Source organism: Amphibalanus amphitrite, unplaced genomic scaffold (assembly GCF_019059575.1).
Source record: "Amphibalanus amphitrite isolate SeventyFive unplaced genomic scaffold, NRLGWU_Aamphi_draft 000194F_arrow, whole genome shotgun sequence".
In the NCBI taxonomy this organism is placed as follows: Eukaryota; Metazoa; Arthropoda; class Thecostraca; order Balanomorpha; family Balanidae; genus Amphibalanus; species Amphibalanus amphitrite.
The window spans coordinates 276,815-303,978 of record NW_024881689.1 but is presented as its reverse complement, the minus strand read 5'-3'; the positions used below and the strand labels follow the sequence as shown (position 1 = coordinate 303,978).

Sequence of the window (27,164 nt, the reverse complement as noted above, 5' to 3'; positions counted from 1 at the left end):
ATCAAAGTCCCCGTTTCGGTCAATCGATAACGATAACTTCATCAAATACGACGCGAGCGTATTAAAGGGAATGTTCACCTTCAACATGGGGTTTTGAACTAAGATAACAGTTTTGTAGATTGAGCACTGAAAAATGCTATTTGGAACGTTTTTGGGCCCAACAAGCTCTGTCGGCAAAGATACTCAAGTTTTTCGACAAATGTTATCCTTACTAAAGGAATGTTTTCCTTATCCAAGAATGCGAGGAATGCAATATGCCTCCGCGCAAGTGGCCAATCAGTGGCCAACAAGTTGGACTCACAGTCGTCTGGCACCGTGCAATATGTCCAGATAGGTTTTCCTAGTGGGTGTATGGCTCGTTTCCTTCGCTCGTTTGCTTCGCATTAGAAGCTTATTCATTTCAAATATTTTATCCTTTCGATTTATTTCTTCTGTGAAGTTATTGTTATCGTTATTGCGTTATCGAAGTGACCGATTTGGACATCGAGTTATCGTTATCGAAGTCGCCGACCTTGAAAAGGTTATCGAATTATCGTTATCGAAGTCGGGGTCAAGTTAGGAGTGCCCACCACTGGTAATTTCTCTGTCGAATATCCATTGTCCTTATTTGCAATAACATCTTGCTGGTTCATATTTTGTGCCATACTTGAACTTTGGTTCCATTACTTTCACACCGGCACCTGTCGCTTCTATTACTATGGAGTTATCGAGACGATTAAAGAATATTAAAATCATTTCACACTTATAGGTATTAGAATGACAGAAAGTTGACAATGCTGTCTCATGATATATGCGATTTTTTCATTCCTAGATTTGATATGCTATTTTATTGTCGTACTTCAGATGAAGAAGGGTGAGCGTGTGCATCACACGGTGAATGCCGAAGACCCGAGCTGCAGCAACTGGCTCAGAAGGGTCAACTGTGCCCGCTCGGAGGAAGAACAAAACCTAGTGGCCTTCCAGTACCGGGGTCAGATATACTTCAGGTGCGTTGTAGTCTTACAATCCCGCACGGATCTGTACCACCTAACTGCGTTTCGTATTTTGTACACGGTTTATCTTGTGGTATCATGGATACTTCTGAGCTATTAATGACCAATTCTGTATTGACTGTATTGATCGACCTATGCAGGACGTCAAAGCCCATCCCGAAAGGTTCAGAGCTGCTGGTGTACTACGAAGACGACTCGGCCCGGGAGCTGACCGTCCACTCGGAGACGTCTGGGGAGTCTGTGACTTCCTCTCCGGCCGGACCGTCATGCTCAGGTCAGTACATCGTTGGCGGTTCCGAGGGCTATAGTGTCCATCGAAGGGATCCAGGTAATGACATTTACCTTTCTTTCGACAGTAGACTGTGTCCTTGTCCATTTAGTTGAGGTTCTGCTGCTATGATAACTGATCTGATAAACTCTGGTAAACTAAATAAACGTGTGTAACTGTTGACTTCACTTGTGTTAACCAAACTACTTGAATTTCGTTCGTTCAATTGACATGTAGGCTTGCGAAATAGCCCTCACGTCATGGGGGGGGGGGATGGACTTCAGGGGCATTCCATGTCAACCGGGACAGCCGAAATCGGCCACCCCTGCGATTTTGTTCTAACTTGGATACTTATTGGCTATTGGGTGAAACCTCTGAGGGTGAAAGGATTTTGTCACATGCCCTCGGGTTACAGAGATACAAGCCGCTAAACATCTGCTTTTTTTAGCAAAATTGGACATGTATTGCAATGTTAAAAGATCTACAGCTTCAACATTTTTGAAGATATTCATTTCAAACAAACTGAAATGTGTACATAATGAGTTATGCTAGGTAACTTTGGCAATTTTTACATTATTTAACAATTTTGAAATTATTTTATTTTGAATTAATTTCTTAGAATATAAATTGTGAAAAATGGGTACATACCCTTCGATTTTGCTCAAATTAAGATATATTCTTCCTCTATACGTAAGGCACACGTGCTGAGAAAGTTAGAGTAGGCCAACAATAACTTTGGATGGTATAGCAACAAGAAGTGCAACGCAGCACACGCAGTGGAAGGGGCGGATTTCGCCAACCCCACCTGTTTTTGCCAATAACTCACGACGTAATTATTACATCAACGTCTTATTTTCGGTACCTGTCCAAAATTAAATTGCAAATCTTCCCGTGCAAGCAATAGGTGAATCGATCCGCAACTTTTCTACATAGTAATAGCGGTGTAAAGTCAAACATCCTGCCGGAGCGGCGCGGCGGCCGTTACTCGCCGCCTGAATGGTAGACTGTGCCGGCGCGGGACGGTTCCATCTATGCACTGCGCTTCTTACCGCTGATTATGATCGATTCGCGTCAAATCTTGTGTGCAGGCAATCTTTTTAAAGGCGATGAACAACGCGCAAACTGCCTGAACGCATGTTTCGCTAGAAAGTTTTGTGACCCCCTTGGTCGACGCACTGCCTATTCCGCCTGTGCTGAACGCTCCTGGACTGGACGAGTTCACTGTCCCACGAGGGCGGATAGTTACGCTCCTGCGAGAGCTGAGCTCACACAAGGCGTGCGGCCCCGATGGGCTCAGTGCTAGAATTTTGCACGAGTGTGCGGTGGAATTGGCAACCCCTCTGGAGATCATTTGTTCTGTTTCTGTCAGGTCAGGGGTATTTACTGCGGCCTGGAAACAGGCTAACGTGATTCCCGTCTAGCCTTTTTCACATTCCATTCGGGAGAGTGAACACTGTTAAGAACAGCCTGACCGCGCGCATCCCTCTTGTGTGCAACGAATTTCTGACGCATAGTCCCTCCGTAGACTTTTACCACCCGTCTGCATCATTTCGGAGTGAGGCTTTGACGTACGCCCGTACTCTGGGCAGCTACATTGGCTGATTGAATACCTACACTACAGCCTCTGTTTTCAGTTTTATGCACGTGTTCTTGCATTTTGTCGTTTGCCTTTTTAGCTATGTGACTGCATCCGTAAGTGGGCTCTTTGTGCCTGTGGGTGTCTTGGTGATAATAAACAAATAAACAAATCTTATGTGCAAATAAATACGAAAATCAACTGGTAAAGAATTCAAATGAATACGGTGTAAACACAATATTGTGGCTGAAACATTTCCCGCGTCGGCCGATCCCCGCCTCTGCCGGCGACATCTTACTCTTAGCTGGCCACTTGCCAAATTTATGGTTAGATTAACTAGAGATTCTCAAAACCCACTAAAAAATGTACGCCCTGTCGTATAAAGAAAGAAATAGGACAACCGGCCCATAACTCTTTGAGTTATGGGCGTATAAACGCAAAATAGTCACTCATATGGCAAGTTTGACCACGTTTAACCTCATTTAACCTTGAATATTTTGATCTAGGGTCCTGAAATTGACACACAGTAAAGTTCCCCACCACCCCCACCTACCATTCAATTTTTTTTTTTTTTTAGTTTTAAACCTCCTTGTCCCCTAGCGCTGGGAAAGTTTGGCGTATTTCCTTTTTGCAACCAAAGAGAGGCGCCGCCCCGAGAATGCCCTACTGCATCATTAAAAAACTGGCTTACACCTCGACCATCAACCATGACCATTGACCAGCTATCTTCGTGGCTTAGTAGTTAGTGTGCCGAGGAGTGTACCCGCCTCGTAATCTGTAGGTCGCGGGCTCGCGGCCGGTCAGCCTCAAGCATGAAGCACGCATTCGTTAATCGTTTCAAGTAGCATTTGGCCAGCCGGTGACTGTCGTGAGGGCTAATGTTCGTTTCTAAGTAGCATTTGACCAGCCGGCAACTGTCGTGAGGGCTTTACATATTTATGAGTGTTAGATTAGGTCAGGTAAGGTTAGGTTTCCTTTGGATTAGTTAGGTGAGAAAGAAGCATCTCCAGGTAGCGCCTCTTTTTGGTTGCTAAAACGAAACACGCGAGTGTCAGATATTACGAAGTCCAAAAGACAGCTACGTAAACGTCGGGCCATTCTGGATTTTTTATATGATGTAACTGATGTATAGGAGAATAAAACATGTAAAAATTAGCAAAATCGAAGGGTACCCATTTTTCACAAATTCAAAATTTGATAATTTATTTTTAATTAAGCTAACTAATTAGTTAATCACGCCATCAATTTTATCCTCAAAATAAAGCCTGATCTATTTCCTCCATTTCAAACTTTATTACGGTTCGATATGTCTAAAACTTTTAAAGTTATGACACTTTAAAGATAATGATGTGACTTGCCTAAGTCAATGTTTGATGACGTGGATCTCGGAAACGTGACGTCATATCTGGACAAAAAAATGTCTCCTTTCTTTCCACATATAGATGAATAGTTTCACGAAGTTTTGTAAAAATCGGAGGAGGTGAGGTTCAAAATTATCATTTTTTGTCCCACTTCACGTGGAATGCCCCTTCATCGGGTTTAATCAAAAGTTTCTGAAAGAAAAACAAACTTTCAACGTAACGTTCAGTACCATGTTAAAGGCCCTCCGTGGCGGGACATAAGACGCCCATACCGTGGTGCACCAATACCTGCACAGAATTTTCCTGATGCTGCCAAACTAAAATTACCGACGGGAAAGCAACCGATCCAGCGCCTGAAGGTCACATCGGGGCACCTGCACTGGTCGGAGGAAGACTGGGGAGGGTGTTCTGATCGGATGTGTCGCCGTTCTCTGAACCGTCAAAATGGCCGTGAGTGGGGGGGTTGGGGGAGCGAGCAGCTCGGACGTTCCGGTTAGCACTACTGGCAAATATCCAGCTCCAGACTCCAGAGCATGTTCAGCTACTCTCCGGATGTCTCAGCTGCCTTTGAAGTCGTAGAAAATCACCATAAACGGCGAACAATACCGGAGCAACATCCTGCTCAGCGGATGTTTAGAGGCGCCCCGCCCTACAGGCGACGAGGGCTTTGTCTGTGAAGGCGCCGTGATGCCTGATCCAAGTCACGCAGTCTTCATGCAGGACGGCGCGCCACCGCACGAAGAAGGCCCAGAAATGATATCGGGTGAACCTCCGATCTTGCTTGGCCATAGGAATTTGACCAGATAGTAGGTCTGATCCCGGTCCTCCCGAAATTTTGTGGGCTATGTCCCTCGGGAGGTGAATGAGGAGACACCCGCCTCCACCACGACCCAGCTGCGGGCACAGGTCGAGAAGCGTCGGTTCGCATCAAGCCCAGTGTGTTGGAGAACCCCAGAGTGTTGGAGACCCTGGTGGCTTATGCACTAGCGCATTAGTTATTGTGGAAGCCTACTACATTTTAATCAAAAGGAAAAGGAGCAGATTTTTCTTTTGTTCCGAAATCCGGTGAAAAAAAATGTGTAGATAATTGCAGTACAGCGTAGACCTTTACTTACCCGGCGGTCACTGGCCTCTGCGCCATCTACCAACCGCGGGGGTGAGGGGGTGGTAGGGCAACTTGATGTCTCTTTTTATATATCTGAATAGTTAGCCTTAGCTGTGTTAAACTTCTGCGTTGATGTCATTTGAAATGATGTCACATTTACGTCAGATGTCTAATAATATATTTGCGTTTTTAATTTCCGATTGTTTGCGATAGTTCTCCGATTCTGAGTTAGGTACCCATCCCTGGGCACTGGGCAGGAACTAGTCGAAAAGCTACCTAGATTGACCTAAAGGACAGCAGGTGCCGTATATTTCATTTACCGTTACGTTTCATGGTCAGTGACGTCAGAAATGCTCCATATCGGAAAACGAGAATACTTCATGACGTCATCCTAGGTGCTGCAATCACCAAACTTTCCTCAAATATGGCCTAGGTATTCATGTGAAGCTATATCAAGTACCAAGTTCATGTGTTATCAGATTTCGGAAAAATCACACCAAACGTAAAGGGGGCGACTTAAGCTCCCCCCTCCCTCCAGCGGCTCATGGGTCAAGGCAACGACTTTTATTGGCACAAAATAAGCTAGCATTCACCTGACGAAAGCTAGATGAGTTAGGATATGGGGAGCTCTGACTTTTCTAACAAGTGAACCTCACTAAACGGTCATGTTCTTTTATACGAAATCATTTTATGTACTTAAAAACAGTAAATTTGCATAAACGCATACCAAGTTTGGTTTACGCTGCATCCAGGGTACGAGTTTCTGCCATCTTCTTAATGTTTATGCATGTTTTAGCCACCACCGAATATTTCGGTGATAAAGCTAGAAGAACGCGGGAAAAAGAAACGTTAGGTCTCTAAGTCTAGAACAAACTAAATATTTTCCATTATGAGTGCAATCATTTCACCTGAATGTTAACTTCATACATTTTCGACCCTTTCAATCTGTAAATGAGTTTTGCAGGTATCGGTGGTGCACTTCACTGACTCCATTGCGACTTTCGACGTCTCGGAAAGCATCGTCTGAACAGACACGTGATGGATCTGCCGTAGCCGTTCTTGCCAATATGACTGAACTCTCATTACGTGTCTGCATCTACCGTTCTTGCCAATATGACCATGAACTCTTAAGTGCGAATGGTGCAAGTACTCTAGCGATCATTCAGGCAGCATGAAACGCCACCGTAGGACTCACACTGGAGAACGGCCATACGGCTGCTCCATCTGCATTCTGCACGACATGGCTGACTTAACGGCCATCCCAGATCCCTCATGAGACATGCGGGCCCGCTCTGGAGAGCGACTGCACGGCTGCTCCATCTGTCCGGCACAGTTCGCTCAACGGTCACACCTCAACGTATGTACGGAGACATACCGGAGAGCGGCCGTATGTCTGCTTCCACTTTACGGCATGATTCACTAATCGGTCATCCCTCAACATACAATTACACATGCGGACCCACACGGAGGAGATGCCGTTCGGCTGCTCCATCTGCACGGCGCAGTTCACTCAACGGTCATCCCCTGCGACACACATGCGAACCCACACGGAGAGCAGTCGCACTGCTTAATGCTGATCCACTTGCACGGCACGGTTTACTGAACGGTCCACCCTCATCAAACAGTTAACACATGCGGACCCACGCGGGGGAGCGGCCAAACTGCATTAGGCCATACGGCCTAATCTGCACGACACGGTTCACTTAACGGTCATCCCGCATGAAGGGAGCAACCGTATGGCTGCTCCACCTTTATGGTGCAGTTCACTCAACAGTCAACTCTCACCAGACATATGGAAACCCATACGGGGGAGCGGCGCAGCAATGCTCAATAACAGATTATCTTCTTTCACTTGTACAGCCCACAGCTGAAGTAATGTGCGGTTTTACCAATCTCAACGGATGGCTTTGACTGGCGATTTTTAAATGCGGAGTGATCGAAAGAAGACGTCAATAGATAAACTTGCAGCTGCAAGGGTGACGATACATGTAAGCTACATTTAAAGTTTCATTGTAGTCTGGCTAATCGTTCATAAGCTTCAGAAGCAGAACATACTCATGACTGAAACCGCACATTACTTCTGCTGTGGACTGTACATTTCAACTCACAAGGGTACTTGGCCACACCGCCGTGGCTTCTTTCCGGTGCATTTTAAGCAATAGTCAAGGATTTTGCGACTCGCCATTACACCGCACAACTGTCGATTGAAACGACGTGATAGATGTCCCTTTATTGGTCTGACAGGTGTTGTTTTGATGCCGGAAAGTTTATAGCTGACCTTTGACTGTCGTCAGACACTAGACTTTCAGATGTGTCGTTAACGATCTTGTTGCCGGGAATCCCTCAGTTGACGTATTTACCGGCCCAATGGGAGAGTTGAAGAGGGAAGCAGTAAAATTTACGTCAATCCTTAAAGTGACCATCCCACTTTAACATTAGTTTTGAGTTGAGATAGCCAAATTGGGAGCCCTGGCCTGCAAATACCGATTTCGGCACTTACAACATCGATAATTGCTTAAATTCGGAGATATTTAATTTCAAACTTGCAGTTTTCATATTCTAAGGGGCTAATGCATTTTAATGCCCCCTTAGAATTTGTGACGTCAGCGGAGATCTAACGATTTTTAACTCTTAGACTGACACCACCGTTAACACGTGGTGGTATACACTGCTTTGCGCGCAACGTCTGCCGCACGTCAAGGATGCCAAATTATTGCTTCCAAATGAAGTCGCTAGGAACAGCGGAGATCCCAAAAAGTAAACAAAAGAAAAAGTGTAATATCTTGAAAAGTAGTGAATATTTTTCGGTGAAATTGGTAGATATTCATTTTTGATCTTTCTAAACCTCGGGACATCGCTCTCATGCCAATTCGTTAATTCTTAAAGTTGGGAGGGTCCCTTTAAAGTCTTCACGTCATGAAGAGTCTGAGTAGCATAGCATTCATTATTCGACATCAGCTTATTCCTGCCATTGTGTTTACAGGGTGTCTCAAAAGTTCGTTGACACATTTCCCATGCCAATAAAGCATATAAGAACCAGCCAAAAAGCTAAGACTTTGATGCCTATGTGTACACTAGACAAATCTACATGCTTTGACAGCTAATTCGGAATGTTTGAAACCAAACCCTTTGCTGTAGCTCCAAAAATATTTGCCCATACCGATTTTCGTCGCTCCGTCAGCTGCCGGAGGCTGATAAAAGGTGGCCTGCTTTCAATGTCTTGCAGGGGAATCCCTTGCAGTTTCTGGGTCGGATTTAGGTTTGACGAGCTCCTCGTCAACATCTGCTTCTCCCTGAAAGCCGACAGCCAGCATCGACATCATTCATGAGTATTTTGTAGGTATTCTCTGGCGCCAACTCCTTCACGAAGACTGGCACCGACCTCCAAAGCACCATTTTCCTTTTCAAAATGACCCCGTTTCTGAACAAACGGGAAGTGCCAGGGGTAAGTATTTCGCATCATATAGTAGCAAAATATGTTGGCCGTTTGTTTCTGAGACACACTGCGCAAATTTTGAAAATCCCAAACGCTCGTCATTCCTCATGCCTTAACATTCGCTGGGCTGCGGAGTGTTTTCCTCGGGAGAGTTTCTGCTTTGTTAAAGGTCCAAACCTGTCTATCATTTGGTTTTGTCGGGATTTTGAGTCTGAAAGAAAGCTATTCGTTCCAGATCTGCCTCTTGAAACCTCCTAAGATCAATCTCTGCATAAATTGACGTTTTTTTGGGCCAATTTTCCTTAACATTGACGATTTTCGTGTTATTTTCCCGAAAATTTTAGAATTATAGATATCATAAAGAATGTCAAACGATGTTTTGCCCTTATTTTACGATAAACTGCTATTCTTTGAACTTCGGTTGCCTTTGGTTGTCAGCTTCTTGCTAGTTTTCAATAGTTATGACCACATTTTCAGCTGCTTTCCGGCATACGAGTCTGCTGTCGTACGATGGTCGTTCAAAACGCTGTAAGTCTCGCATGATTTCGTCCTTCAAAAATTTTAGCCAACATTCTTTTAGATGATCATCATGTTGTACCCATCCTCGCCGACACTCTGCCATGTGTCAGTTCCGACTTGACCATTTCCCATTACTCCTGAAACAAAGAGTTTCACAACAGACCCGATTTTGCGACCTCCATTTTCGTGCCTGACCCATGGTCAGAGATGAACCCCTTTTGTGTGCTCATAAATGGTCGAATGCATTTGAAAACGATGGCACTGCTTGAGGACGGTTGTTACCAATGTCCATGCAAAATTTCGACATTGAATTTCTTGCCTTTCAACGAACTTTTGAGACACCCTGTATATGTATGGACGTCACCTGTAATTGGGTTTTTACCTGTTTGTGATCAGTATGTCATACAATCATACAATCAGTCTGTAAATTTGTTTCACAGGTATTGGAGGTCCACTTCAATGTCCCCATTGCCAAGTTAGATGTGTGGGACAACAACGTCTGGACGGACACGTGAAGAGATATCACGGTCACATCGGCAGGAACGGCAGATTCAAGTGCGAGTGGTGTCAATACTCCACCGACTGCTTCGGACATATGAAAAGCCACCGTAGGACTCACCCTGTGGAGTGGCCTTACTGCTGCTCCATCTGCACGGCACGGTTCACTGAACTTCGAAGCCTTACCAAACACATGCGGACCCACACTGGGGAGCCGCCGTACGGCTGCTCACACTGTCAGGCCCGGTTCGCTAAACGGTCAGAACTCACCAAACACGTGCGGACTCACACGGGGCAGCGGCCGTACGGCTGCTCACGCTGTCAGGCCCGGTTCGCTAAACGGTCAGAACTCACCAAACACGTGCGGACTCACACGGGGCAGCGGCCGCACGGCTGCTCCATCTGTACGGCACGGTTCACTAAACCGTCGGACCTTACTAAACACATGCGGACCCACACGGGGGAGCGGCCTTACTGCTGCTCCATCTGTACGGCACGGTTCGCTGAACGGTCAAGCCTTCTTAGACACATGCGTACCCACACGGGAGAGCGGCCGCACGGCTGCTCTATCTGCCCGGCACGGTTCATTGAACGGGCAAGCCTTACCAAACACATGCGGACCCACACGGGAGAGCGGCCGCACGGCTGCTCTATCTGCCCGGCACGGTTTGCTCACCGATCAAGTCTCAAGCACCATCTGCGGACCCACACGGGGGAGCCGCCGTACGGCTGCTCACACTGTCAGGCCCGGTTCGCTAAACGGTCAGAACTCACCAAACACGTGCGGACTCACACGGGGCAGCGGCCGTACGGCTGCTCACGCTGTCAGACCCGGTTCGCTAAACGGTCAGAACTCACCAAACACGTGCGGACTCACACGGGGCAGCGGCCGTACGGCTGCTCACGCTGTCAGACCCGGTTCGCTAAACGGTCAGAACTCACCAAACACGTGCGGACTCACACGGGGCAGCGGCCGCACGGCTGCTCCATCTGTACGGCACGGTTCACTAAACCGTCGGACCTTACTAAACACATGCGGACCCACACGGGGGAGCGGCCTTACTGCTGCTCCATCTGTACGGCACGATTCAATGAACGGGGAAGTCTCACTATACACATGCGTACCCACACGGGAGAGCGGCCCCACGTCTGCTCCATCTGCACGGCACGGTTTGCTCACGGATCAAGTCTCAAGCACCATCTGCGTATCCACGCGGGGGAGCGGCCGTACTGCTGCTCCGTCTGCCCGGCACGGTTCACTGGACGGTCAGCTCTCACTATACACATACGTAAACACACTGGGGAGCGGCCGTACGGCTGCTCCGTCTGTACGGCACGGTTTTTTGAACGGCCACACCTCAAAAGACATCTGCGGACCCACACTGGGGAGAAGCCGTACGGCTGCTCAATCTGCTCGGCACGGTTTACTTACCGAGCATATCTTACCAAACACCTGCGAACCCATAACAGTTGGGAAAACTACGAGGCGCGAATCGAAATATGGATCGAGCAGTGAATGGCTGGAGTCGGCGTGGCCATAACCAATCAGTTTTTACCACACACGTGCGTACCTATCCACACGGGGGAGCGGCCTCACGGGTGCTCCATCTGCCAGGCACGGTTCACTCAACGGCCAAAGCTCACCAGACACATGCGTTGCGTGCCCACGCTGAGAAGAAGCCGCACCGCTGCTCCTCAGTGGTTTAGTCGCATGTCATATCTCACCAATCACCTGCGGACCCATAAAGGTGGAGCGACTCAGCGATTCTCAATAACAGATCATCTTTCACCATTACGCGTGTCTTTTCTTAGGGACGGGGATGGGACACCCTTCTGTTTTATCTTGGTGTGTTTTGAACAGCAGCAGTGGAGGATTTTGGGGCCTCGCCATTACACACGCACATATATTTATTAATATGGCGTAGTAGCTATTTTTTGGTCCAATAGGTCTTTTTTATCTCGATAAGATCATGGCTGAGCTGTGTTGGCATTCTTGATGCCGCCATATTGAGTTATGATGCTCAGTCGTTTGGGCAGCTGCATGCTGATTGGCGGACGCTGAGGTAACTGCATTCTGGGTAATCTTCTGCAAGGACCGCTTTCCTCTACAAGGAATGTGGAGAATGAGGAGGAATGAGGAGCTTTGTAGAGGAATGCGGTCCTCGCAGAAGATTACCCAGAATGCAGCTACCTCAGCGTCAGCCAACTACCATGCAGCTGGTTTTGAACAACGCAATATGATTGGTCCACGCGTAATAAGCTTCCGCGGAAAACACGATTTAATATTGAATATAGTTCTTCCTATATAAAAATATAAAAAATAGTCCTTTTATATTAAAAGGTTTATTTTTTCTTTCTGAGGCCAGTTTTACCAACAGAAAAATAGCTGCCTGCCGGAAATGTTTGCCTAAAGGCCGCTTCACATACCAATTTACATACGTAATTGGCAAAACCCTATCCGCTTACGTGCCCATCGCGTTTACGCTCGGTGTGTGAAACGGTCTTAAGGCAAAAAATCCGGCAGGCGGCTATTTTTCTGTGGTAAAACTGGCCTCTGATAATTTTTTATCATAAAAAATAATAAATCCATGAAAAAAAACTAATTTCAGGAAAGTGAACTATTCCCTTTAAGACAACTGGCCACTGGCGAAAGAGGGCTACGCTAGTCCCGGGAGGGCCGTGCCGCCATCTACCTGCGGAATGTTAAACTTTCGATCCAAATTATCACCGCTGAACCCGGCGCGGGCAAGGTCGGGTGGTTGGTACGTGCCCCGCGGTGTCATTTGCAACAAGCGCTGCTTAGCGGGACACTCGAGACTGCAGCCACTTTCGTTTCCATTCGGACTTATTTTCTTTAAAAAAAAAAAAACATTGTGTGTGCTGAAACTTGCAGTGGCAGGCCAAAACCCTGATTCGGCTGTCTTAATTAAAAAATAATTGGTGGGGTGGTCAATCTTCGAATCAACGAGGTGTTATTCCTTGTTGCAAGCTCGATTTTGGGTGGCTGGGTGGCAGACGTTTTGCTGTAGAATTTGCTCTTGCAGTCCTACGTATGTACAGTGGATCTAGTAAGGATCTCCAGACGTAACTAGATGGCGATGAGCCTCGGTCGAGTCCATGTGAGATTCAAGGAGAGGTCACTACCGAGCTGGGCCCGATGGGGAGGGGGGGGCGGGTGGCGAGGTCACGGTGCGGGTGACCTGTCAAACAGCCCCGGCGCGGTGGGGCACTGCCGCAGGCAAATGGCGCAGTCCAGCGTTGTTCCATATCGCGGTGGTGGGCCGGGTGGCCGGTTAGCTAGGCAGTTGGCTGCTTGGAAGGAAGGGATAATGACTGAGGCATGGGTTTGCTGTGGCCGGTTCATCTACTGTCAACTATGATGAACCCAAAGTTATGCAAATGTGATGTTGGTAATGCAGCTGGCAATGGAATGCTAGCGAATGCTCCGGGCGCCCAGTAGCTTTAAGGATCAAGATTATTTATGTCTTCTGAAATTATCATTGAATATAATTCAAGCAATAGAAAGATCGTATCGTTCGCCAGTTTTTTGACCGGCTGGCGTTTCTTGCGTAGAGCGCCCTTTGGCAAATAATTATGACGCAGGTGATTTTTTTGCTGGTAAGATGGGCCTTTAAGGTCAAATCAAGTCGCTATAGAGAAGATGAGGAAAAGTAGACGAATGCCAAATTTTTGTGCATGAAGTCTCGAGTTAAAAAAGCTAAAAGGTATTATACGTGTAAGCTAAAAACAATAATATCAGTTAATAAAAAATATTTGACCCGAAATAAGCCTGTTTTGTCTGACCATGATTGCGTGTAAGACACCGGTCCAACCGGGTTCAACCCGGCCCAACCTGGTTCGGCTCCCCCTTTTTTAATAGTAAACTTGGCCCGAACCTTTTGAATGAAAGCAATCACAAGGACAGAGTCCCCGCTATAAGCTGAGCTTGTTGCGTTGGCCCTGCTCTCTACCCTCCGATCAAACAATTCCTGGTCTATGGCAGAATTTAGAGTCCAAATTGTAACGTGCGCACATAGCCGCGCACGGCCGGCCCCCTCACTGACTTTGCCTGGCAGCGGCCTGCCACCAACCATGACAACCATACCCGTCAGGAGGGTCAAAAACGTCAAGCACACGTCGCGTTTCGAACCCGGACTTTTGCAACCGGGACGTGCGCTCTCACCACATGGCACATGGAGTCCAACGCCCTACCAACCGAGCTACCGGGACGGACATTTACCTTAGGATTTCGCCTCGTGTTATTGACAGACGTCAGACACTTTAGCCGAACTCAAGCCGAAACACTGAGCAAGCTGCGCAGGGCGATAGGTGCTCGTAGCGTTGAGGTTGGGTAACCTGTGAGCTGAATGCGATGTCGTGAGTTCGAGCCCCACTCCCGGGTCTTGTTTTATCTAGACACAAACCAAAACCTATCCTTCTACTGCAACACAGATAAGCACGATGACATCTTTCCCCAATATCTTTCCCCAATATCCTCTCAAAAGTCAAAAATTATCGCTTATGAATGTTTAGTTAAGTTTCAATTTTAAGAAAATATTTTTGGACATTTTTCTGGAGCCAGTTCAAATCTTTTTTTTTCTTTTCTGATTCTTTTTGGCCCGATAAAACCCACTAAAACTGAACGTGCCAAATGAAAAATATCTAATTCAAATAACAGTATAGAAAAGCCTCATCATGCATCATGAAAAGCATCATGCAACTATCGACTGAATAGTTGCATGCTATGAATACGTCCTAGATTTCAATTACCTATCATTGTTCAACATTTTGGCTGGAACTGATGCTGCCTCTGGCTTGCCCGTTTGTTTGAGATAATGATTCCCTTCAGTCGCATTCTTGCTGGTTCCACATGAACAGGATACCACCATACCGGAGTGAACGCACCCGCAACCATCATCCCCTCCCCTCAGCCTCGGCGCAGTGGCGGGCGGCCCTGGGCGGCCCACTCCCGGCACTACGCACGCCCCGTGCGCCGTGATACCGCGTCACTCCCCCTCCCTCCTTCCCCCACAATGACCGGTGACCTTACTTCCCTCGGGATTTGGACTCGCCCTACCCCGACCGTAGCGCCACGTGGTGGCTCTGGAGATCTTAAATAGACCCACTGTACCTATAGGTAGGTACTTGAAGTGAGCTATGCAGCCTGCGGGATTTAACTAATTGTGTAGACGTGTGACTTGTGGAAGCGTGTGCACAGTTGATATCTGATAGCTGTACCCGTTACCCGGGGACTCTTCCCAGGGACCGCAGGGGTCTTTCCGGCTCACCAGTTCTGTATTAACTATATGGCTGTTGTTGCTTGTGACGGAATACAACCGTGTTGAAAATATACCGTGTTTTTTTCGGAAACGGATCATGTTGATGAATCATGATGATAAGATGTTACGTGACCGTTTGACCAATGCATGTTATGCAATTTCCGTGACCAACTATGGATCCCAGACTCTCTGGGTCAGTCTTATTCGGCTATTTCTCGTTACTTATGCTTTGATGTTAACCAATGACTAAACCCTTACCTGATTTTCAGCAATGTGGTCTTACTTCAATACTTAATGGGCACTTCTTCAGGTCAAACATAAACCTAAATAATATTAAATATATAGGTGTTCACCTCTACAATGCCGTATTTCCAGATTCGATTGAAGGCCCCGTACAGTGGGCTTGGGATTTACGTTTTTTCCATGCTTGAATAGTTAGCGAAATCCAACCAAGAGCTTATTTAAATCCTAGAGTTGAGCCGCTGCAGTGTTAAACACACATACATTTTCGACCCCATCAATGAATGTGTTTCGCAGGTATTGGTGGTGCAGTTCAATGTCTCCACTGCGACTTCAGATGTCTGGGACAACAACGTCTGGACGGACACGTGAAAAGATGTCACAGTCACATCGGCAGGAACGGCAGGCACAAGTGCGAATGGTGTCAGTACTCAACCAACAAGTCCTCCCGTATGAAACGCCATCGTGGGAGTCATACCGGAGAACGGCCGCATGGCTGTCCCGTCTGCCCGGCACGGTTCGCTGAAGGGACAAAACTCACCACACACATGCGTACCCACACCGGGGAGCGGCCGTACGGCTGCTCCATCTGCACGGCACGATTCACTGAACGGTCACGCCTCATGACACATATGCGGACCCACACGGGGGAGCGACCGTATATCTGTAACATCTGCTCAGCACGATATGTTGCACGGAATAGCCTTACGACACACATGCGGACTCACACTGGGCAGAGACCCTACGGCTGCTCCATCTGCACGGCACGGTTTATTCAACGGTCAGCCCTCAACGTGCATATGCGGACTCATACGGGAGATAAGCCGCACGGCTGCGCTACCTGCCAGGCACGGTTCGCTCGACGGTCAACTCTCATCATACACCTGCGGACCCACACTGGGGAGCGTCCACATGGCTGCCCCATCTGCCAGGCACGGTTCACTCAGCAGTCACACCTCGCCAAACATCAGTGGCGTCTCCACCGATTTTTGAGTGGAGAGGCCAGAGACTCAAGGACCCAAACATAGGATACCCCCAAATCCTGTTTTCTCACCGGATTTAGACCACTTATTTTTTTCATCACAGCATTGCCACCATGAACTTTTTTTGAAAAAGAAAAAAAAATAGGTCATCCGATCCATGTTTTACATTAGTTTGTAACCCCCTCACATTGCTCCACCAGACAGTAATAATAATACAAAGAAAACCGTAGTACTTTAACCCACTACACTTTTTATCTTAGGTTCGTCATTTTGTTTTGTCATTTCAGCCTCCCATGAATGCTTAACTATTAAAGGGACCCTCCCACCTTAACATTAGTTTTGAGTTGAGATAGCCAAGTTTGCGGCCAGGCTCAGAAACCACCATTTATCCTGGTCGCAACCCCCGCAGCTTTATGGTGTTCAAGAAATTTCTTCCCTTTACTTGCAGGGTGGGACCAGCGTGGTCCCTATCTCTTAACCATTACGGGAATCTGATGACGTCATCAGGCTTTCGAACGTCCGTTAAATGTTTGACTAAAACGTTTTGTAGCACGCGGTGGTATATGCTGCGTTGCGCGCAACAAATGCCGCACTTTTAAATAAAGTCGCTAGGAACAGCGGAGATCCCAAAAAGTAAACAAAAGTAAAAGTCTAATATCTTGAAAACCGGTGAATATTTTTCGGTGAAATTTAGTAGATATTCGTTTTCGCTCTTTCTGAACCGAGCGACATCACTTTCATGCCAATTCATAAACTTTTTTGAAGGTGGGAGGGTCCCTTTAATCGGAGTTCAAATTCGGAATTCAAAATCAATAGGAAAACCGGAGTTCAAAATCGGAGGAGTCCACTATGATCTCTGTCGGCTCTAAACCAGCCTCTGTAGTCTGTTGGCTGACTGACTACAGTTGGCTCATGGCTGTTAGTGTTGTTGGCCAGTCTTTGATAGCCCCACACATGTTTCTGACGGAGAAGAGACTCACTGGCCTTTTTGGACACCACACCGGTCACCGACCTCTGAGAGCCTATGCCTGCTTGTAAGGACCCTACAAGACCGTGCGCGATTCTCTGACGACCCCTAGTACAGAGGTGAATAAAACCCAAAAGCTGTCACCTACGCGATGTCTAGCTGTCACGAATTTTTTACAAGTCATCTTGAAACAGGAGGTACCTTTTTTACGTTTTCTCATCACCTTTGAAGGCCAAATTTCGGCCTCTGGGCATTACAACGCATCACCACATTTCAGTGACACAACAACAAAAAATCAATCACTTTCTTCCAACTTACCTAAACGTCTGATCGACTTCCTAGCTCCTCCTGGCTCCTGGCTTCCAGATCCAGTTCAATCAGAACTCACGAAAGGATTGTCAGCTTTGTCACTGATTCACTTGCCTTTGCTTCAGTAGTCAGAACCAATTATCAACGCTCCTACCAAGTTTCTGGGACCGATGGCCATGGACCTCACCCCAGTTGTGGCCCAGATGTGACGTCCCCCGTCCCAGTCGTCCGGTCCTCCCCTACGCCAGCGGCGGCCAAGGCCGCGCCGGTCCCCGCCACCGCTCAACCGGCGACGAGCGGGGACGAGCTGTCGCGCTGTCGCCGTTTTTCCTCCGTTGTCTATGGCGATTCACAACGCACCGGCTGTCGCACCGGCGGGATTTTTCAGCCCCAGCTGTCTACAAAGAGATGACGCTGTTAAATTTTTGTGCCGTGGTCCATAGTGGCTCTCTATGGGAAGACAGCTCTGATTTTAGCGGAAACGGCCTAGTTATCAATTTTAGATGCATTAACTAAGATGCTCGAATCTGTCTCCTTATTCCTATGGCTGTCACCTACGCACGCAGGCGAGTAGCCGGTTTTTTTCACCTCTGCCCTAGTACCTGAGGTGCCAACTCTCAACTATCTAGATTGTTGAGTGTCCCAGACCTCCTCTGCGGGCCTTCGCCGGCTGGCGGGCGGCTTCTGTGGGCCTGATGTCGAGGGCCCGCACGCATATTTTTTTCCGAACCATGCCGGTTTCTGATGGGTCCCCGCCGACTTCTGAGCGTCCGGTGCCGAGCTCTGAGGGCCAATGCTAGCGTCTGGGCCCACGTCAGCCTCTGATGGTCCACAACCTGCCTGGGTGGACTGTCAAAATCTGCGTGAGGATTGCCTTTAGAAGTTAAAAAGATGCTTGTAGAGATGCTGATTTTTCCCCACATTCGCTACTGCATGTCTGTTTGGTCAGGTTGTGGTGCTGCACAGCGACATCGCCTGCAAAAGGTCATTAACCACTGCGCTCCGGTTGTCATGGGAATGCGGCGCACAGCTCATGTGACTCCACTGCTGGAGCAACTCGATTGGCCAAAGATAGACCAACTGGTGACAGAAAGTGACTGCGCTACTGTGCACTACCTATCTGCTCAACAACATTCACGCACCCAAGTGTCCTTCCGAGCATTTTGAAAGCCGTAGTAGTGTATCCAGTAGGCAAACTCGTGCAACCGAAAACATGGAGCTGGAACTAGCCAGCGTGCGCACGGAGCACGCTCGGAAGTGTTTCTATTTTATCGGACCTGCGCCGTCTGGAACTCGCTCCCTGTCAGTATTCGGGAGTCCAAAACGTCAGCCATGCGCGTTAGAAAGGCGATCACGTAGGTGCTTAGTGCTTACATTGTTATTTTAGCTGTCATTTTACTTGTCTCCTGTCTGTGTTTTTTAACCCTCGCCCTGGCAGGGCATTTTTCATAACACGGCCTGGCAGGGGGGGGGGGGTCGATGCGATCCCCCCCTCGCGATTGGCTCCTATGGCACCTAGAAACATAGGCGCGGGAGCCGGGGGGGCAGTGGGGGCAGCTTGCCCCCCCAACTCTGGGGCCGTGGGGGCGGTGCCCCCACAGCTTTGAGACGGAATACCACATTTTTTTGCAAATGTTTTCTTTTTTTGTTGAAAAAGCCGAGGGATGAAAAACAAGTGGCCTAAAACCGGTGAGAAAACTAGATTTGGGGGTACCCTAGGTTGATCTCTATTATGGTGTGCCCCCCCCAGTCGGAAAGTAGTTCCCGCGCCCCTGCCTAGAAACACCAAATTTGGTAGGTAGGTGGGCCTCCTGGAGTTCTCGCCCCTGTGCAAATTTGGTTGCTCTAGGTCAATATTTAGGGGGTTTTTGGGGGGTATGAATGTAAAAATTTCGCTAAAAACAGGTCAAAAGTTTTTTCGCTTGTAACTTTTGATCTAATTAAGATAGAGCAAAAATAAAAGCACCAGTGAACTCAGCACGTCAAGGCGCGTCGAATGATATACTTTTTTGTTTGCTTAAGTGTACTTAAAAAGTTAAGCACATCTTAAGTACAACTTAAGTCTTAAGAATGGTCGAAATGCTTAATGTTGCATATCATTCGACTCGGCTCTTCAAAAGGAACAGAATGATACCATTTTGAAAGCTGTATCTTTATTGTGTGACAAGTTATTGGCACAAACGTCATTTGACCTCAGTTGACCTCATTTGACCTGACCCGTGGATAAGTACACCAAACAAAGAAGCACCAAGTGACATAATGTTAAGTACTGAGGTTTCAAAGCACAAAAATGATGGAACGAAGCGGATATCTCCAGTATTTTCCGAATTGAATATTTTCCCATAGGCTTAACATTACGACGTAATGACCTCTATCTAACTGACCTCAGGTCAGTGACATCCAAAAAACCGGAATATATGTTGTACAACTTGGTGAACTTAGCACATCCTGAAAGTTTGAAGGAAATCGGTCCAAAACTGTGAGTTGGACAGGTGCATAAAGAAAATTGAAATTTGACCATGACCTTGTAGGGTAGACCGGGGCAAGTCGCCCCGCCGAGGTAAAACGCCTCACCGATGTTTCTCGGAACTGGCAAGGTTCTGGGGAAACATCCTATCTTCTATAAAACGTGCACTATATGATCATTATATGAGCAAACTGGAAAGAAATTGTGATAACTCTTTAGGGAGATATAGCCAAAAATTTGTTTTTGGAGTGATTTTTATGTTTTGCAGTCAGATTATGCATCATGGCGTTCTTTTATTGTCCACATCAGGTTTACGACTTTTATGTATTTTGAACAACTAGTGTCTAACGCTTATAATAATGGGTTGGTCCGTTTTAAATTATCTCTTGCTGGAGTGCAAGGCGTTGTTCTCTGACCGAACTACGTGATGGGGTAAAACGCCCCAGTAGGTCGCGGGGCAAAAAGCCCCATGGGGCGTTTTACCTCATGTGTTGTTCCGAATACCCACTTCCTAATGTTCGGTAACTGGCGAACAGTAAGTTTCTATGCAATTTTATGTGCTTTTCTCAGCAAATTAATGGCAAAGGAAGTATTTTGTTAATATTTGCATTGCAATAATTTATTATTTGGCCTTATGAGCCAGGTGAAAAACCTGTACATACAATAGTGTCATAGCTGAACACCTGACAGGATGGAAGGTGCTAACTTCAGTTCCGTGCCTCCCAAGGTCTAACGGGCCTCTCATATAAGATTTAGTCAACTAGCATGTTTAATCTTTAAGATAGAGTATGGGGCTTCTTGCCCCAGGCCGTGGGGCGTTTTGCCCTGGGGTTGGGGCAAAATGCCCCATTTGCAGTTGCTTCACAAATCACTTCCTAGCTGGGAGTTCGATCATAAGTGAATGAATTTGACGGGTGGAATTTAAAGTAAAATGTCCAAAGAACGCATTGAGCACAAATTTGGCCTTCCAGGTGATGTGGGACAAAAGTTATGTAGCAAAATAAATTATCTGGGGCGTCTTGCCCCAGGCTACCCTACCGATTTTTCTGACCTGGTGACCTGACCCAAGGTCACCCGGACCTGAAATTTTCTGGTCATATGTAAAAAGGTTGCCCCATAGGCTGTGCCAAATTTAGCGGCGCTGCGCGCCGCCGTTTTTACGCTATCTTTGAAAAACCTAAAGGGGGGTCGCATCGACCCCCCCCCCCCCTGCCAGGGCGAGGGTTAAGATAATGGATCATGTTATATACTGTTTTATCCCGCCGCGCCCTTCATTTATGTATACGACAATCGGACCGAAAAGCCATGTATTGATGTGGAGCTCCGAAAGAAATAAATGATGATAGTCTGATACAATCAGGGACCAGTGTTACTTAGTGCAATTTAGGCCGGTTGCGGCCCTAAGTGGCTGACATGCCTTCCGAGACCCTATGCCGACTTCTTTAGATAACCCAGATGTCAATTAACCCTCGCCGGACCTATTGGTTTTCTACATACGCGCCGGCCGAGGGGGGGGGGGGGCGGGTACGACCCCCCCTCGCCGTTTCGCCCCTGGTGGAGCTAGCGCGTCGCGGAAAAAACGAGCGTGTGCGCCGTTACGAGACGCAGAGATTGGTACACGATTTTAAGGTCCTAGGTCAACCGGTGACCTCTGAGGTCAGGTCAAGTGCCCCAGGGCACGGTTCAGTTTTTGGTGAATAACTTCGCAAAAAACGGCCGCAGAGCCGCGATTTTGGCGGCATCGTGTTCGCCTCGCTCAGGCGCGTCGAATGATATACTTTTTGTTCGGGTCAGGTCAACTTAGGGTGTTGACCTCAAGTCAAGGTCAGGTCAGCACCCCCAGGTCACGAAGTAGGTCGAAAGAGGTCATGTCGCATATCATTCGATTCGGCAGGTCTTCCTGAGTCCATTGGTGGCTTTCTCGACTCGCTAGCTCAATTTGATCGGGAGTTATTGACGAAAAACTAATATGACCTTGATGACGTCATAAATGACGTCACGCAAGGTCAACATTGCAAAAGTGACGCATCTAACCTTGCAAGGAGTGCATCAAATAACGATTCTGTGTGCTTGAGATAGTTGGAGATCGTTCCCGGCGACAGAATAGCAGTTTTCATTTTTCCCCATTGACTTATAATGGTGAGGTCACGAAAATGACCTGACCTCACATGACCTTTAGGAAAAATCCGAGATAAACAAGTTGTGAGGTTCATAATGGATACTAGATCCTGCAAGTTTCATTTCCCTGTGACATTTCCTCTGGCAGTGAGGGCGTTGCGAAGTTGCGACATCTGAAGACCGTGCAGAGGTTCACTTATGACGTCATAGGTCAGTGACCTGACCTGACCCAAAAATGCGGTTGGTGTCAAAAGATGCGGCTTTGATCAAAGGTCAGGTATGCCAAGTTTCAGCTCTCTATCGCCAGCGTGTTCGGAGCTATCGCGAAAAAACCCTATGGGGGGGGGGGCGGCACCCGCCCCCCCTCGGCCGGCGAGGGTTAACCCTCGCCCGCACATGCCATTTTCTCATCCTAGAACGCACATGGGGGAAGGGGGGTCGAAAACTCACAAGACCCATATCTAACGCAAGATATTGGGTATTTGTGATTTGGGTCATGACCTGACCTGAAGAACAAGGTAATATCTCCGAAACAAAAAAAAAAAAAAACAGTAACTAGAAATTTTTCAGTGGACGCAAAGAAAGGATAGAAAAGCAGCTTCACGAAAAATCAGGCTTCTAGCTTTAAAAATGTTGAGTGCAGAGCAGAAAAACTACCTGCTATACGTTCCCGTCCTCAGAGACAGACCACCAAGCTGCACTTACGATCAACCAGAATGGGAGCCTTTTTCATTACGATTAGGAGGCTCTCGCCGCACACCGGTGACCGTCCAGCCATAACCTGGACGTCGAGTAGTGAGCATGACGATAGGTAGAAACAACGGATTGACGCCCCGAGGACAGAAACAATAGTAGTATAGTATGCATATGTACGTAGGAGAAGGAGAATATCCGGGACACGTACAGGGTGTCCGGAAATTGATTGCGCCCTCTTCCGCTCTATTTGACAAGGAAACAAAACGTGGATGGGTCCTGGTTTTTACAGATATACCCTCCACCCAATCGCACATACTCATACGGTCGGGCATGCCACACATCAGGTTATACAGTGTCTCAGTCTGCACTGATGCTGAGCCACGCTCACTGGAGGTTCCTGATAAACGCCTGCTCGGTGGTAGCCGGCTCCATCATGTCAAGCTCGCTCTGCACGATAGCCCGCAAGTTCTCGATGGGAGACGGGTCAGAGCTGTTGCCCAGTCACACACCCTTGTCCCAAAACCCTGGGAGGTTGTCCCAGCACCACCGTTGAGTGCTGGCGTCGTAATGAGCTGAAGCACCGTCTTGCTGGAAGATCGCCTCGGACATCTTCGGGAGCAGCTCAACCTGTGTTGGCGCCCCCGTCTGCCTCTTCCGCTTATCGGCGACGCTGCAGACTTCTTCAGAACCTCGGTCCTTCACGTAGTAGTGGGCCGTCACGGTCTGGCCACGGGGGACGATGTGGAGCTCTGACAGGCCCTAATAACTCATCATGGCCCAGACCATGGTTTTCAGCGGCTGCTTCACCGTGTCGATGGCAGGCACTTCAGCACTGCTATACGCCCAGACGCGCTCGTTCTGGCGATTCAGCGGGCGCATGAGCTCGAACACAGACTAATCGCTGAACAAAACGCGCCGCCAGTCCTGGATGGTCCAGTTCTTCTGCTCCCAGGCAAATGCCAGACGCTTCCGCTTCTGGGCTTCGGCCAGTTTTGGCTTGCAGCGCAGATTGAACGGTTTGAGACCCAGGCACTTGGCCGTGTAGTTGTGGGCAGTGGTCTTCGACACCGGGTGACCCTTCTCAGTCAGATTTTTGGCCAGTTTCTGCGTCGATTGGCGTCTTTTCAGCACGGCCTTGGCGAGCACGATTTTGGCCACCCTGCTCAGCACAGTTTTTCACCCACGGCCCTTGCGATTCTCCAGTGCTGGACCGCTGCGGTCGAGAACTAGTCAGTAATGAAGGGTCCGGCGAGATACATCCACTTATAGGGCAACATCGCCTACCGTCATCCCGGCTTTAACCATCCCAACCGCGCGGTAGCGCGTCGCCAAAGTTTGCTCCCTCACCATTCCCGATATGGGGTCCGCGCGCGAAGACTACCTCTCGGAAAACGACCTGTGGCCACTCACTGCGGCTGGGGTCAGGTCACCTGCTGGGTCACGCGATCAACTGACACGCTGGGGTGCCCGGGGGCGGGATCGCGAACCTCTCTAACAGGTTTGGCGGGAGCACGTGCGAGATACGTGCATATGGACAGCACGCAATCCATTTCGGGACACCCTGTAGATTGGTCGCCTGAAAAGATGAAATGTAAGGTATTGCTGAGCGGGAAGAATGGTCTCGGGTAAACAAAGAGCGACCTCCTTGGCCACCTGACGGAGACGCAGTCCCATATTTGTTTGAAGAGTTGAGATCATAAGTGCAATCGTTCAGGGGTGCCATTCATGAATCCTGATCCTTCCGTATTGTTTCATGGCTTTTCGAGCCCCTTCGAAAACTTTTTTCATCTGTGTTAGGCAAGCGATGTTGTCCAATGTCCATTGCGTATTTATTTCCGTCGCAAGTTTCCGTGTGGTGACCGCCCTACTCACCATCTCTCCTCGACCTCTTCCTACGCCGTGACCGCATGTCAGGCATCGGTCAGTACCTTCAGCGGCTCTCAGTCTTCTCCGGTGAGCCGCGAATGGGACATTTGTCGCCATAATCCTACTTCACTGACACTAAGGAAGCGATGCATGTCCTTCATGTTCAATTTTGAAGACAATCATTTTACCCTTATGTTCATACCTGGCCAGAAACGTTTTTTACCTCTCTAAACGTCAAAATGTATTTTACAGGTATCAGTGGTACACTTCGGTGTCCCCACTGCGTCTTCAGATGTCTGAGAAAACAACGTCTGGACAGACACGTGAGAAGATGCAACAGTCACGCCAGCAAGAAATGGAGATTCAAGTGCGGGATGTGTCAGTACTCGACTGACCGCTCCATTAATATAAAACACCACCATAGGACCCATACGGGAGAGCGGCCGTACGGCTGCTCCGTCTGCGAGGCACGGTTCGCTCGACGGTCAAACCTCACCACACATATGCGGACCCACACCGGGGAGCGGCCGTACAGCTGCTCCATCTGTGCGGCACGGTTCGCTCGACGGTCAAGCCTCAACATACACATGCGGACCCATACGAGAGAGCATCCGTACTGCTGCTCCATCTGTATGGCACGATTTGCTCAATATTCAACCCTCAGTATGCACATGCGGGCCCACACAGGAGAGCGGCCGCACGGATGCTCCATCTGCACGGCACGGTTCACCAAACTGTCAGACCTCACTAGACACGTGCGTACCCACACGGGGGAGCGGCCGCACTGCTGCTCTATCTGCCAGGCACGGTTTGCTCAACGGTCACATCTCACCACTCATATGCGAACCCACACTGGGCAGCGGCCATTCAGCTGCTCCATCTGCCCGGCACGGTTCACTGCACGGTCGAACCTCACCACGCACATTCGTATCCACACGGGGGAGAGGCCGCACGGCTGCTCCATCTGCACGGCACGGTTCACTAAACGGTCAACCCTCAATAAACACATGCGTACCCACACGGGAGAGCGGCCGTACGGCTGCTCCATCTGCCCGGCACGGTTTGCTCAACGGTCACATCTCACCAAACACCAGCGTACCCACCAGTTGTGCCAATCGGAACTTGGACCTTCCGAATTATGATTTTGTCCAATGTCCAATTCGAAATTTAATTGGACAAAGGCAGCAGGTTTTGGACAAAATTGGACAATTACTTGATGCACCTCAGCATTTTTATAACACTAGAGGTACAGGTTTACGCGATAACTGTATGTTTTGATATTTATGATTAACGGATGCATTAGTTTGGGTGTAGAAACTTGCATTTTTATTGGTATGATTTTTGTAGAAGTGGGTAACTGCTTTTAATTGAACTGTAAAGTATGATGGTGATGCATGCAAGTTGTTCGAGCCCTTTGTAAGTTAAGATGTTACTGAACGCAACCCTACCCTACCCTACCCTACCCTACCCTACCCTACCCCTACACTACCCTACCCTACCCTACCCTACCCTACCCTACCCCTACACTACACTACACTACCCTACCCTACCCTACCTTACCACTACCCTACCTACCCTACCCTACCCTACCCTACCCTACCTACCCTACCCTACCCTACCCTACCCTACCCTACCTACCCTACCCTACTCCTACCCTACCCTACCCTACCCTACCCCACCCTACCTTACCCTACCCTTACCCTACCCTACCCTACCCTACTCCTACCCTACCCTACCCTACCCTACCTTACCTTTACACTACCCTACCCTACCCTACCCTACCCTACCCTATCCTACACTTACACTACCCTACCCTACCCTACCCTACCATACCCTACCCTTACACTACCCTACCCTACCCTACCCTACCCTATACTACCCTACCCTACCCTACCCATACCCTACTCCTACCCTACCCTACCCTACTCCTACACTAACCTACCCTACCCTACCCTACCCTACCCTACCTTTACACTACCCTACCCTACCCTACCCTACCATACCCTACCCTTACACTACCCTACCCTTACACTACACTACCCTACCCTACCCTACCCTACCTTACCCTACCCTACCCTACCCTACCCTACCCTACCCTACCCTACCCTACCTAACTCTACCCTACCCTACCCTACCCTACCCTACCCTACCCTACAATCTCCTACCCAACCCTACCCTACCCTACCCTACAATCCCCTACCCAACCCTACCCTACAATCCCCTACCCTACCCTACCCTACCCTACAATCCCCTACCCAACCCTACCCTACAATCCCCTACCCTACCCTACCCTACCCTACCCTACCCTACCCTACCCTACACTACACTACCACCGACAGTCCAAGTTTTAGCTAAATCGGCCCAGAAACGGCTGAGATATTGCAAAAACAAATTAATTGTATTTACTGGCGAATCCCCTTGGCGAGCGGTGCCTTGTGTCGGCCTTCGTTGTTAAAGGTCAATGACCTGCCGGCTCTGATTATT

At 48.4% G+C, this 27,164-nt stretch overlaps 1 protein-coding gene across 1 annotated transcript in view; it reads left to right on the top strand.

Annotated features, from left to right (window-relative positions):
* LOC122384614 (histone-lysine N-methyltransferase PRDM9-like) overlaps positions 1-27,164 on the top strand; it is a 60,666-nt gene that overhangs the window by 11,508 nt on the left and 21,994 nt on the right. Inside the window, exons 9-10 of the mRNA XM_043372201.1 lie at positions 844-986; positions 1,133-1,266. Of these exons, the coding sequence (XP_043228136.1) occupies positions 844-986; positions 1,133-1,266 (277 nt within the window). The remainder of the gene's footprint in view (positions 1-843; positions 987-1,132; positions 1,267-27,164) is intronic.